General features: G+C 29.9%; 1 protein-coding gene across 6 annotated transcripts in view; it reads left to right on the top strand.

The window, feature by feature from the left end:
* The window catches only part of LOC111690717 (protein still life, isoforms C/SIF type 2), a 104,535-nt gene that overhangs the window by 41,717 nt on the left and 47,517 nt on the right, over positions 1-15,301 (top strand). For all 6 annotated transcript variants that reach the window (XM_023453257.2, XM_046952185.1, XM_046952184.1 and 3 more), the window contains 2 exons: positions 7,512-7,657; positions 9,974-10,253. In XM_023453257.2, the coding sequence (XP_023309025.2) occupies positions 7,512-7,657; positions 9,974-10,253 (426 nt within the window). The remainder of the gene's footprint in view (positions 1-7,511; positions 7,658-9,973; positions 10,254-15,301) is intronic.

The raw sequence follows: 15,301 nt of genomic DNA, 5'->3' as shown, positions 1-15,301 counted from the left end.
GGAACCAACGGAAAACTCACAAAGTCTGCATCGGCGGCATCGCTAGACGAGCGTCGACGTCGTCACAAAACCGTTCATTTCGGTGAGAATCTTTTGCGAGAAGTGTGTCAGAATCGAAAACTAATTAAGTATGAGCAAAAGCCGTCCGGTTCACAGCCATCCCAAACGAATGGTGAACTGTTGTACAATTTTGTTGAAGGAGTCCTGAGTGCTTGGCATGACGACGAAGATGAAGATCAACTGAGATCGGGTGCTGAATCAGAACCCGAACATGGCACTGTGGCACTTAAACCACTGCATCGTTATGATGTCATACGTTATCAAGTCATTAAGCGTGTAGTTAACGAAGCAGCCGAATTGCACGGCACCCTACATTTGGGTAATTCGCGTTTTCGTCACAGACATTGGCGCAGCACTGCTAAACAATGTAACGAGATGTTTCTGAGGAAGGTAAGGGTGTTAAATATCAAGTTAACTAAACTGAAGTGCTAGTTTTCTATCAACTAATGCTGTCGCTCTATCATTTGATGGAAGATACATGTTTTCCTAGTTGTATATAGAGATTTATAAAAACTTAATTCCATTTCCATAATGCAAAAACATTGACTGATAAATGTTTTTGTCGTAAAGTTTTTACATCTTTCTAATTTCTACTTCAGTCTAATTACTTAAAAGGGATTTGTTTTTATTTCCAATTTTTTTTGTTTGTTTCATCCTTACACGAATGTTTATTACTTCTCCCCTTTTTATACCTTTATCAAGACAAAAATGCTGACTCAAAAAAAGGTAAAATAATGGAAAGAAAAATTTACTATTCATTTAAAATATTTTCTTATTCGTACAATTTCGTTAATGAATTGAATACGGAAAAAAGCAAATGAATAAAACATAAAAAAGTTGGTAATTTTGTAATTTACTTATTTTTACCCACGTACAACTACTTTAAAGTATTTGACTAACTAATATACCCTAAAAGGGGTATAATGCGTTTATGGTTAGGTTTGTAATGCTCAAAACTATTGGTCATGCAACCATCTATTCTCAGAATGGTCCTTCTACAATCTTAATATTATAGTCTTATGATAAATTAATCATAATTAATAAGTTTTCGTGTTATTATAGGACTTAGTCCTACATTAGGCTATTTTACGAAATTCAGATTTGGATTCCAAAATCATATAGTGTTTCAGCAAATTTCTCAAACTTCCTTCTTAACTGACGCAAGTTTATATAATTTTCGAAAAATCGCATAAAATAAACTTTCAACAGATGTAGGGTATCATTTAAAAGGGTTTGACAAATATAACTTTCTGACTTGTTTTCTATTCTACTGAAGACGTTTAACTACTTCATAAGTTTATGGTTTTACAAAATTAAATTGCAAAATTAAAACAATCTAAAACATTTGATAAAGTGAGTAAAGAACTGTATTTCAAAATAAATGCTTAAGTAAAAGTATTTAATTCTTCTTTGATAAATAACTAAACAATAAATACCATAAAAAATATCCTCAAAATCTACTGGTCGTTTATTAAGTTGGACAAAAACAAAAAGAGTTGGTTTTTGTTTTTGTCAAACTTGAGATTTTAAAAGAATTTTTCAATTATTTTTACTGTTTTGTATTAAAGATTTAGGTTTTTGTATTGGGTTTTAGAATTTTCCCTTTCACTTTGATTGATAATTAACATTGAAAGCTGGTTTGAGGGATATAAATAAATAAAGAAATAATTTTTATTTAATTAAAATTATTTGACAACTCTATGTGGTGATGAATGAGAAATTTTCTACTTGAGCAGTTGTTTAAGTATTACATAAATTGTCTTTGAAGTAGTGAATTGTTAACTTAAAGAATATTACTTTTTATAGTTTAATTTCCCTCTCTCAAAAATTTCGTTATTAGAATATACTTCTTTCTGTATGCTTTATCTCAAAAGAAAAGCTAAGGAGGGAAGGATTTTCGAAGCATTAATTTGCGACACTGAACTTCGGTGATACACCTTCAGTATAATTTTCAAATAAAAACAAATTGTCAGAATTCGAAGGAAATGAATCTCTTAAATTTATTTGAATGCATTTTCGGAATATTATTTTATATAATTTAAAAAGTCAACTTTTATTAGCCAGAGTTTAAGAAAAATATTTTCGAACCACTTGTTTGCAACACCGATCTTTGGTGTTCCCAAATCCATACATATGATTGAGTTCTAAAGGATATGAAACTGTATTACTCGACTGAACTCTGTTCTTTTATATTTCGCCAAATTTGGCTCAAGTGTGTTCAAATGGTATACGTAAATTTCTCTAATGAAGTAAAAATTCTTACACCAATAGTTTCGTTTCGAATAAGATTAAGTGATGCAGGTAATGATTGGATCATATATGATTTCCATGTAAATTGTATATCTAAAGTTGTTTTGACAAGGATGATAATAGATATGTTACTATATTGTTCTTTAAAAGCTCATACTGAGATATCTGGCTGCAAACCTTTCCATGATCTGGATTGTCTCAAGCATATGAACTTTACTGAAATGTGTTGACAGTATCAGATATCCTGCTACAAACTTCATTTGTTATCTAGGATGTCTCAAGGATATGTCAAAAATCCTTGAGAAATTTACTTAAATGAACTGGAAGTAGAAAATACCATTCTGCATGCTTCTTTCATTATCAGGACTATCGAAAGGATGTGTTATTCATAAATTAATCCAAATCTGTCAGATGTTGCGTATGGTGCACTCAGGGAGCAAACGAATAGATCTCTACCTTTAATGGTATTTTACTTATGGAGATTCGAATTTCCAAAATTGCCTAAGAGCCTGTAAACTATCAATTGACTTACCTTTATTACAAGTATTTATTAAAATAACTAGTTGCAGGAATAACCCAAAACTTATCTAAAATTCGACTAGTTAGTTAGTTTGAAATGCGGATGTATATATAAATACATCAAATCCGAAGAAATACACCTAGGCCTCTATCGGGACTGTTGTGCTCTCCTTAACCAGTGTCACAGGTGGGAATCAAACCCAACATATCCAGTCTACCAGACTATAACACTTATCACTAACCTTCCGCAGGCCAAAATTCGATTCCTTTATATCGACAAATTTGGTTTGAGTTAGTTCGAGTGCGTTCAAGTTGTATACGAAAGTTACTCTAAAGAAGGGAATGATCTTTGGAACATTAGTTTAAAATAGTGATTTAAGTAGTGTTTTTACAGTTTTCAAATTCGGTTCCTTTCGAGTAAGTTCATATATATAAAGGAAAGTTCATATATATAAAGGAAAGTTCCTTTAAAAAAGGGCAGGATTATTATTCTGCAACATTGATGTCAAAACCTCCTTACTGTTTGCAAATAGAAATGAACTGCTGACTTAAACCTCGGATTTTTTCATTATTTTACGACAATCTTCAAATGTTTTTAAAGCTACAGATTTAGGATCTGTAAAAGGAAAGAAAAGTTTAAATTTGAAATTCATAGAATCGAAAGTTTAATGAAATTGTACAAGAGATCCCTCAGAGACTTTAATAACTGATAATGCGTTAAGTAATGAGTTAAAGTTATGACTCTGGAAATATGTTAGACTTTATCAGGGAAATCTATTGGATTGCACATTCGTATACAAAAGTGTAAATATTTGTGGGAGGAAATGAAATAAAAAATTTTTACTGTAAAAAATCTAAGTTTTTTCTAAAAAAAAAGAAAGAACTATACAAGCGTTTGCTCTTACTCACTATCCATATAAAATTTAATAAATTCTTAACCAATATTCATAAAGTTATCAAAGACATATTTATAGTTTATTACGCATTTCTTCTAATAAAGCAACAACAACTTTATTTACCATTTATGGACACAAGGAATAATACAAGGATAACACACATACATATAAAAACCAGACCCCATTTAATAAAAATATAAAAGAAATCAATTTAAAATATAAAAAAATAACAACAACATTGTTCCAATTTTCACTTAAATAAAAGTGGATAAGGAAGAAAAAACGGCAGCAAATATATAGATCAGTCATATAATTTGTAAAATAGTTCAAGTGTTTTCTTTTATAAATAAAAATGTTTATATTGGGTTACTGCTACTCATTCGTAACAATTTAAAAAATACAAAAAAAGGATCAGAAAAAAATATATTGTACGAAAAAAAAATATTACCACTTCAATGGACCATCAATGAATAACTTGGCTGATTTTTTACAGTTGTTGTTGTTGCTGTTTATTCTTTTCAAAAAAAACCCTTTAGCCTCCTTCGTTTTGGATCACAAGCCAATAGTTTTGGTCTAGCAGTGAATATACATATGTATGTATATTGAATTCTTCAGATACTTGGCACTCTATATATATTTTTTTAAATTCTCATTTCCTTCAATAAATGTATGTGAAAGTGTGTAAATTTGTGTTATTTTTTAAGGATACTGGAATGTGCTTTTGGTATTTATTTGCTTAAAATTTTCAGTACCAGTCAGCCATATTTTGTATTGTAGTTGTGTTGGAAAGCCCAGTAGTTTTTTGTTAAGAGCAATTGTCTAAATAACTGATTAACACGATTACATGTATTTATATATTTTAGTGAGAGTCAAGCGGAAACTTTAATTTATATAAGTAATCTAAGGGATAGTCAAAGAGAGTTATGGAAAGTTAAGTTTATTCCTCTCTAATATTGCTCCTTTCAAATTAAAAAATACTTAGTCGAAGAGAAGTAGTATATTGGAGAACCAATTAACCTTAAAAAGTCAAAGTATATTGTATTCCTTTAATGGTCCCTAAGTAATCTAGCAAGTAATCAGTCGTTGGAATAATTAATTTCTTAATTGTCGAACTGAAGAATCAATTGATTTCTACCTGGAACTAATGAAGGTGGTGTGCTATTTTGTCAGTCTGGGATTTGTGAGTTCGATTCCCACCAAAGACTCTGGTCTGTGACACTGCAACGGGCAAATGGTCATCGTCCCACTGCTCGGTAACTTAGGTTAGAATATAATTTGTAATTGTATTATAAGAGAAAACTAAATAATTAAGAACTATAACTTCTTGTAAACAGCCTTTGAAAGTGCAGGGATTTAAAAAAGAGCCGACTCGAGTAGTAGTTGTAGTTGAAATGAGTAGCTATACAATGCTCATTACTCTCTACTCGACTGCTGTTATGGGGTCGAACATGAAAATGCTTTTTATATACTTTAAAAAATGCTGCAGTGGTTGTGTGGCCGTTGTAAGTACCTTAACAATATGCATATCTGTGTGTGTGTGCCGAATTGAAATTTGTATGTATACATAGTATATTACATACAATACAAATTACAGAAATGTACTCACATAACGGTTATAGCACTAACACTAAATCACGCAAGCGAATGCAACTCAACTAGTAAAGTAAAGCTAACTAAAAGGGTACTGCAACTAGTAAAAGAGTCTGTTACTCTGGGGTACACTCACACGTAAATATACAGAAAGTCCCAGCAGTTGTGCCTTGATGATTTCTGCTAATCATAAGTTAAATTTCTCAAAGTAATTTATCGGGAAGACAGTAGTTACTTTTCTATTCTTAGGTAATTAAGACAGTAATGACTATAATCCATATATTCTCTAATACCCCTTAGAAACTAGTTATTTAACTGGTTAATGTATAAAAATCCGATAACAAATTCTCGAGAGCTCGATTTTAACATTTATAAATTTGTATCTCTCAAGACTCGGTAGTCATAAGCTTGAAATGTATGTATTCTCTATTAAATTCCCAACTTAGATGGTATTATGTGGAATTGATTTGGTGAACAGGACACATGTACAGTAAATTATTTTTTTTTAAAAATCTGGGATATCAGTAATTAAAAAATCATCACATAGCCGTTTCGTTAAACATTTTTCATATTCCCCTGGCTATGCTAAGTATATAACCCCCGTATATAAGTTCCACTATTATCACTAACTCAATGACCAAAATGTTCTAGCTTAGCTATTCACGGAAAGGAACCTTGATTCCCTTGGTTCTTAATAGAATAGCACTGCATAGGGGTTTTTCTTCAAAAACGCGCATTAAAACTTTTCTCTATAAGTTTCATTCATGACTTGAACTGTCTCAAGGTTGTATTACTCGCCAATCTACTCAAATGTGCTTTCTGGGACCAAAAGTATTAAAAGAGAATTCAAATTAGAGAGTGGGACTTCACATAGAACAGCGTATTACATAGATGTTCTTTAGACAAGAAGGAAGAGAATCAGTGTATGACTGTGTGTATGATGTGTCACTCTCCAATCTACTCAAATGTGCTTTCTGGGACCAAAAGTATCAAAAGAGAATCCAAGTTAAAGAGTAGTACTTCACATAGAAATTACTTATACAATGAGGAAGACAATCAGTGTATGACTGCGTCGTTCTTCAAGAGCGCAGACTGACTTATTGCTTATGGATCTTGCATAGTCTTAACTGTCTCAAAGATGTGTCACTAACTAATTAACTCAAAGATGCTTTCGTAGGCCAAGATTATTAAAAGATAATTACAGAGTGGGATATCACAATGGACCAAGTGACCTAACAGTCGTCATACAAGCTTCTTTCATGATCTATAATAAGTCACTAACAATTCAGCTCAACACATTTGAGTGTATTTGTTGTTGAAGTATCGGATGATACTTTCTGGGATCAAAGCCAGCAATAGAGAATTCAAATTAGAGAAAAACTACTTTAAAGGACCAACCAAATCAGAGAGATAGTATTTTAAGAGTTTAATAATTGGTCAAATAATCTGTAAAGGATCAAATGACATCCTTTCATTACATTCATTTAATTAAATAACTAATTACAGGAATAACCCTAATCTCAACAGTTTGGGACAGCCTTTTCAAACAACAGGATTATCGTACCAATATTTTATATACACACATATATTTTTCTGTTTCCTTTTTTGTTTGATACACACTCGTATAGCGAGAGTTTCATCATGTTTATAATGAGATTATGTTGAACTCTAACGGTTGTTTTGTCGGTCCTCAGTTTTTTTTTTTGGTAAGCGGAAACTTTAAACAGACTCCCTAAAAAAAGTGATGCAAACAAAAAAGGGGGAAAAAATTACAAAAAATAAAACATTGTAAGACTAAACACCAACAAAAACAACATCAGCAGCACCAGAAACAATAAAACCAAAGAAATCATAGAATGTGTTGATTTTATTACAACACAAGACTGTGGCCATTTATTTTCTTGATTCCTTGTTTAACCGACTGGCTGGATGCCTGTCTTTTTTTCGTTGCAACTAGTCAGACAACTGACTCAATAACTGCCTGTCTCTATATATCTTAACAATAAAAACTCAACACAATTTACATTTGCAAAAAAAATATATATATATAAACTTAATGCATTGTAATGCATAAGAAGACATTGACTAATGATAATGATTTCTTTATTTATTCATTCATTCAGTTTTTTGTCCTCCTATTTACTTTTATATTTTTACTAAAAACTTTTTTGCGTTTTTCTTGTTTAATTTGTTTAGATTTCCGACGATGACCGCATGAGCTTAACTACAGCCGTATCGGATGAAGATGATGGCGAAAGTGTCATGGCGTCACCATATAAAGCAAAAGCAACTGGTACAGCTGCCTCATCATTCAATTGCACTGGAGCTGTACGTAAAGCTGGGTATGTATTATAAACGTCAACACTTCAAAATCTTCGAAAAAAAGCAAAATCCCAAAAAAAGAAGAAAAGTTTTACCATAAACAAAAGAGTAGGAAAAAAAATAGACAAATAGTAGAGTCATTCAAATACTTATGTATGTGTATATGTAGCTGTATAAGGGAATGTTTGAATGCATGAATTAAAGCTAACAGGCATTTTTATATAGTTTTATATTTTTTTGTAAAAATGTATATAGAAAGGGAGACAAAAAACAACACATGTTTAAATCTCAGCCAATTTGTTACTGCTCAAATATATGCAATTCTTTAATCCATTTTTTATAAAAGTGTTCCTGCTTGAGTTTATTTCTGGTGCAAGAAAGGGATTCCTAATAGTTATTTATTTTACTAAAATTTCGTAATTTCACTAAAAAATGAAAATTTCATTTAAAAGTCGAAATTTAAATTTTTTATAAATTCTAAATTTTTCTATAAATTTAATTTCGAAATTACGAAAATCAGGAAAAAATAAAATTTCACTAAAAACCATTAAAATTTTCTTAAAAGTCGAAATTTAAAATTTTCAGAAATTTAATTTTTCTATGAATTTAAATTGAAATTTAATTTAGAAATTACCAAAATCAGGTGAAATTGAAAAAAATTTAAAATTTCCCAAAATTTAGAACAAATCACGAAAAATTCGAAATTTACCAAAGGATTAAATTTTTGTTTCCATGAATACGTAATTTCATCAAATATTAATCTCATTAAAATTTTTTAAAATTCTTTTGATAGAAATTAGATGTTTTAGAATCAAATAAATAAATTTACACCAAAAAATTTAAATTTCTCTTCAAATTTAAAAATTCTTTAAATATTTTAGATTTTGAAATATCTTTAGTAATACAAAATTTCTCTGGAATTCGAAATTTAACTACAAACTTTGTAAATTTATTGAAATTTAGCTAAAACACGAAACCCTATTAGAAATTCGAAATTAAAAAATTAAGATTTATAAAAAAATACAACTAAAAATTGGAAATTTTACTAGAAATTCCAAATTACAAAAACATTTGAAAATTATGTAGGAATCTGACATTTTTTAAGGCTTTTGAAATTATATTAAAATTTTAAATTTACCTAGAATTTCGAAATTTCTCCACGGATTCAAAATTTTATTTGAAATGTGAAATTTTTAATTTCATTAGAAATGCCAAATTCAAACTCTACATTAAATTCAAAAATTGAATAGAAATTAAAAATAAAATCTTAATATAAACATAACTTTGAAATATCTAAAGAATTTTAATAAGAACTTGAATATTTATTTAAAATTCAAAATTTTACTAGAAATTTAAAATTTTTAAAATATTTAAGGCTTTTGAAATAATATTGAAATTCGAAATTTCTGTAAAGATTCAAGATGTCAATAGAAAAACGAAATTTAAAATTTCATTCGAAATTCAATACTCTACTCTAAATTCGAAAATTTAATATAAATTAAAAAATTTGATCTTCGATAAATTCTATAAATTTTAAAACTTTGCTAAAAATTCGAATATTTATAAAAAATTCGAAATTTTACTTAAAATTCGAAACTTGAAATCTCAGTAATCCTTGTAAAATTTTACAAAATTTCACTAGAAATTCGAAATTTCTCTAGGGATTTAAAAATTTACTAAAAATACTCTATTTAACTATAGATTCGAAATTTTACCATATTTTCGATATTTTTGTAGAAATATAAAAAATTGAAGTTTTTCTAGAAATTTGAAATCCAAGGAATATAAAATTTAACTAGAGATTGGAAATTTTCTATATGATTCAAAAATTTTTTAAAAATTCTAAATTTCATTAGAAATTTAATACAAAATTCGAAATTTCAGAAGATTTTCGAAAATTTAAAGAAATTTGAAATTTTCCTAAATGTTTGAAACTTTTTTAAAGATTTACAATTTCATAAAGAAAATTCTTTAGAAATTCGAAATTTATTTTTGATTCAAAATTTTACCAAAAATTCACTTTCAAAATATAGCATTTAAAACTGAAATTTGCTGTAAAATTTATTCATGAAATTTACACTAGAATCCAAATTCATGTTGATCAATATCAACTTGTAATCCTTGATGCAAAAAATACGATTTTTTTCTACTAATTGTTTACACCCATAACTAGCCGCAAGTTATATAGTACGTTAAAAATTGTAAATACCTTTTTACTTGCATTTTTTTAATCAGATAAATGAAATGTTTGTTAACAAAATAATTGACAAAAAAATCACATTTAAATTCACAAAAAAAAAAAATTCACCGTAAAAATTCCTTATTAATCTTTGCAGTTTCCTGTCGGTGAAAAAATGGCTTTTACGCAAAAAACATCAAATCGAATTGGCCCGTAAGCGGGGCTGGAAGGGTTATTGGGTGTGTTTGAAGGGTACTACTCTGCTCTTTTATCCCTGCGATTCGCGTGAGGGTCGCAGTGTGGAGGCGGCACCAAAACATTTAATTATCGTTGATGGTGCCATCATGCAGCCAATACCGGAGCATCCCAAACGTGATTATATATTTTGCTTGAGTACTGCATTCGGTGATGCATATCTATTTCAGGCACCATGCCAGGTAAGTTTTGTATATGAGCAAAATTTGTTAATTGATAAAATTTCCATAACTTTGAAAAAAGTAAGGTAAATATTATTTTATTAAAATGGAAATTCTTTAAATCTGATAGCAATAGCAAAAAGAGTAGTTATGCTTTTTGACAAATAAGCACAGAAAATATCTCTTAAGTTTCAACATGTTTACTGTTGTTCTTTTGCAATTAAAATATGTTAAAGCCCCTTATGACTGTTTGCAGTTTAGGTGACGATATGACAAATTCTGATAATATTGTCAATATAAATTCTTCATGCAAACGAATGAAAAAAAAGAAATTTTAAAACTTTAATGCTTCCAGCTATAAAAACACTCACGAATCTCTATACCAAACACACAAATGCAATATTAACACATTCACACGTTCAGTTGAGTTTTGGCATGTTTGGCATAATATTTCAATAAACGCATACTTATAAATGTCTGTATATTTCAAATTAAATGTATGTATGTATGAGTTTGTGAGTGAGTGTGTATTTGTGTGTGTCGCACTTAGACTTGTCAGTATTGATGATTTCGATGAAATGCTTCAGTTTATGTTCTTCCAACTACAATTTTTTTATTGCGTTTTTCACATTGGAATCCCATTGAAGCTGTACAACAGGTGAAAAAGTAATAATGTATTCACCAAAATAAAAATGACATTCATACCTGAGGCATTACGTAAAGCTTAAGGCTAAAATATTGCTGATGTTGTCGTGTTGTAGTTCTTGATTCTCATAATTATGATGATGACGATAATGTTGATGTTGATGATGTTGTTGATGTAATCATAATGCTTTCAATAAAAATATTACTTGAAACTCGACTACACCAATACCACAAATATGTATTTATGTATGTATGTATAACATCATTACAATCATACGAACAACTGCAACAAATATCACCAATAAAAATGAAAAAAAAAAATAAGGACACTATGAATATTATTTATATGTTCATACATACATATGTAGTTTTTTCCACTCTTTCATCCCTTTTAATATTTACTCTTACATATGTAGTTTCAAGTGCATCATAAATTCTTATGTGCAACTAATACCAAAACAATTTCATCACTTATGTAGAGATTTAAGCCAAAGTCCCACTGACAGACTCATGAAGACTACATGACATGACATATTGCATTTTCTTTTGTTATGAAAATACGTATGTATGTAGATGAAAATGTTTAAGAAGAAAAATTAATAAGTTGTGGTTTAAAATATCGATGTGAATCTTTAATCTGACAATTTGCTTTCAAACATTATAAATATAAAATGCTAAACTGACCTTTTAAAGTTTCTTTAAAAAAGTTTTGCTTATAGTACTTCTAGTACTTTGGAAGTAATCCTCTAAACTTTGTGGATTGCAATTTAAGATATTTCGCCGATTTTTTTTTTATTTGAAAACTTGACTTTTGTTTTAGCGAAACTAATGATATTGTTTGATCATTCGTGTCGGTTTTGGTTTAATTAAGAAAAAAACTTATTTTAAAGTTCTACTTCACAGTCGGTCTGACTGTTGAATTGGATAGATATGTAATATAGATGCTGTTTATTTTGTATTGAAAATGGACAACATCAATCTACGATTTCACCTTGCCCCCATATAATTTCCCCTTAGAGAATAACTCCGTAATAACTGTCTAAGAAATGATCTAAAGCTATGAAATTCGACATAAATATATTTTACAGAACCTTCAAAACTTCGTTAAATTTTGTAAGAATCGGTCCATAACTGACCTTAGCCCCCATATAGGGCCTCTTCATTTATTTATTTATTTACATTTCTGAAGATATAGTTAAAACTGTTAAATAAATGTCTTCTCAATAGTTAAACGTTTAAACTTGTTTTATAGAAATTGCTTATTTTTGTACAATTTGTGCCTGTAGTTTGATTTCAATAGGGTTTGTACCCTATTCGGGGGTACAGTTGTATGGGAGCCAGGTTAAATAATAGTCCGATCTTAACCATTTTCAATAGGGTTTGTCTCTAGGGTAATAGAATATCATGTACCAAATTTCATTGAATTATCTTCGAAATTGCGACCTGTAGCTTGATTACAAAGTTTACATGGACGTTCAGACAGACGGACAGACAGACGGACGATAAACGGACGAGTATAGCGGACATACCAATATTATTGTACGTTACAAACATCAGCACAAACCGAATATACCCTCCCCACTGAAGTGGTGTAGGGTATAAATAATATAATATAAACTTATAAAAACCTAAATCACAATCTTAACATTAATTTAAATTTTTGACTTTTGTTTAAGTTTTAAGAAAACCAAAATTCAAACAAAAAAATCAACAGTTTTAGTATTTTATTACACATTGTTAGTAAAACACAAAGCGTTTTAATATGTTATACTAAACATAATATCTTTACACTCCTTTCTTTATTTATTTTAATTTAGCTGTTTAATTTATTTCATAATCCATGAAATTAAGTCCTTCTAGCCTGCAGTCAAATTCAGTTAAAGCTTGTTGAATATTTTATTTCATGTTCAAATTTCAATGTAAAAAACTGCAGCTAATGCAAGAGTATATGAGCAGAAAGGAGATTTTTTACTCCTACACTCATACATATGTACATATGCATATATGCACATATATAAGTGAAATGACCAATTCTAAAACCAAAAAAAAATATGTTTATGTGAATGTCCTTGCTTTTATTTGTTGTTGGTTGCTTGTTTAATACAAAAAATACAATGCAACGGCAATGCAAATTATATCTCTATGGACCGGCCTCTTTTTTTTAACATAAAACTAATATGTAAACATTTCATACATACTTATGTAGCACTGTATGTGTGTGTCACATGTCCTTCTACTCTTAAAATACAAACATGCAAACAAACTTTTTTTTAACAGCATAAAAGCTTATTATATGATTTATGTGTAAGTGTGTATATCTATGACTTTATATGCAGTAAAACATTCAAACATAAACACCCTTTTCTATAGACATTACCGACCGAACGACCGACCGACCGACCAATTCATTCATAGAAATAAAAGACACTCCTTGTTATACTCATATGCATTATACAAGTTCATTGCTCGCGGTCATTACAAGTTCTTTTCATTATTTTTGTTTCTAGATTTTTTTATTTTTGCAATGATTTCCTTTCCTGTAGAGTTATTCGAGACTTGGTTTCTTTTTTTTTTTTTTGCTAGCTGCGTACATTTAAGTAGCCATTTGTTATCGATGTGTGCAAATAACTGAATTCAGGTCAAAGATTTTTGAGGACTAAGGTTTGTTTGTTTTTCAAACGTATACAATTTCCGTTGGACACTTGGAAATGGAAATTTTATGCAGGCTTTATTAAGTGCAAGACCAACCTCTTCTTTTTTTGTTAAAACAAGAATTGCTCGTTGATGCGTAATGGATAGAATCTTTTAAAAATAGAGCACTAACAAGTTGTAAGTGCATTTGCTTCGTAACACAATCGAAATGAGGGTATTCAAAAGAAGGATAGAAAAAAACCCACAATGTGTTAATATTCCATAAGCATGGGCTTATTTTTAAACCTCATCTAAGTGGATATGACTATTAGAATTTATGTAAGATTTCGAAGAAAATTTTGTATAAACTAGGTTCTTTAATGGCCTTTTCAATCCTCTGTCATTCCAAACACCACCAATGTCTTGTATAATACATGCTGAAAAGTTTGATCTATTCGTTATGATTGTATTCGCAAGATCCGAAGACCTCTGCAAATGAAAAGAAAATTTTTCTAACGAAAAATGAATTCGGAGTCGATTGTTAAATTTACTAAATCATGCTCCAGTTAGTTTCGATTACAAGCATGTGGTCAAGAATGAATTCAATTTTAATTCAACTTCTCGAACTCTCGATATTCGAAATTTTGGAAATGTTCGATTGCTTGTGCTGTTCACTTGCACCTATACCAAGCAGTTTGCTCGGACAACCTCGAACAACCTACATAACTTTCCATTGTTCAGTTGACTAGCTATTTTAATATGTGCTTGTGCCACGAGGATGGCAATCGTCACCCCATAGATTACGAAGAAACCTATGTGTCCACTCTCTCGCTTATACAGGAGAAAGGAGAGTGACAATTATCTTCACCCACGTTTGCAAAGAGCACATCCATGACAAAAGACGAACTAGTTGCTTAGAAGTTAGTAGAAATCATTGTCCTTTTTGAATGCATTGATTCTTTGTCGAACTGCTGGGCAGTTTATCTAGGTTTAAATGAATTTTAAACTTATAAATATAAATCCAACTCAACAATTTTGATTTCGTGTAGGAAATAGTTAGGGATCAAAAGTGTTAGTACAAATTCTAGGTTTCAGATACATATACAATACTAACTCATCAAATATGAGCAATAAAGTTACCACTGATTCTACCTTCATTAAAACAGACACCATTTTAAACGCAAGGACTGTAAAAACATCTTACGCTATAGACTATGACCTATCTTTGACTTGAATCTACCGCAAGCCAATACATCCGATGTCCAGCAGTAGAGAATCGCTCTTATCGAGACTTTTAAACGTCAGTAGTGCAATCAATCAATCTAAAGACAACCCAAGCCAGACAAACGACTTTGAGCCACTGAGCTGACGAAGTCGGTGTGTTAGCCAAGAACTTCTTCTAAGCCAAGTGTTTGATATTAAGAAAACTTATTTGCCAAAATAGCTTTATCGCAGATGGCGTTCAGTCTGTGTATCCAAAAATATCCTCAGTGGCCCTTAGTCTTTTAGAAACAATAGTTAACCATAAGATAGACAGCCGGAAAGCGTAAAATTAAAAAATAAACACAATAATCATAACTACAGAGTCCTTTCTATGAATCCATCAGACAGGACTTCCATTACTTGGAATAGGCTTAAACGGATATCAAAAAAGCTATTCGCAACTTCTTGTACACAATATTTTGCTACTTCTTCAGTCCTTCAAAGTTTTTACAAAACGAAACGTAACTTCAAAGGTTTTATTTACTATATTTATTACCTTTTAAGTGGATCACGTTATTGTTCTTTTCTCA

The sequence above is a fragment of the Lucilia cuprina genome, chromosome 5 (genome assembly GCF_022045245.1).
Source record: "Lucilia cuprina isolate Lc7/37 chromosome 5, ASM2204524v1, whole genome shotgun sequence".
Taxonomy (NCBI): domain Eukaryota; kingdom Metazoa; phylum Arthropoda; class Insecta; order Diptera; family Calliphoridae; genus Lucilia; species Lucilia cuprina.
Note: the sequence above shows the minus strand (reverse complement) of the source record. Positions and strands in the feature narration are given on the sequence as shown.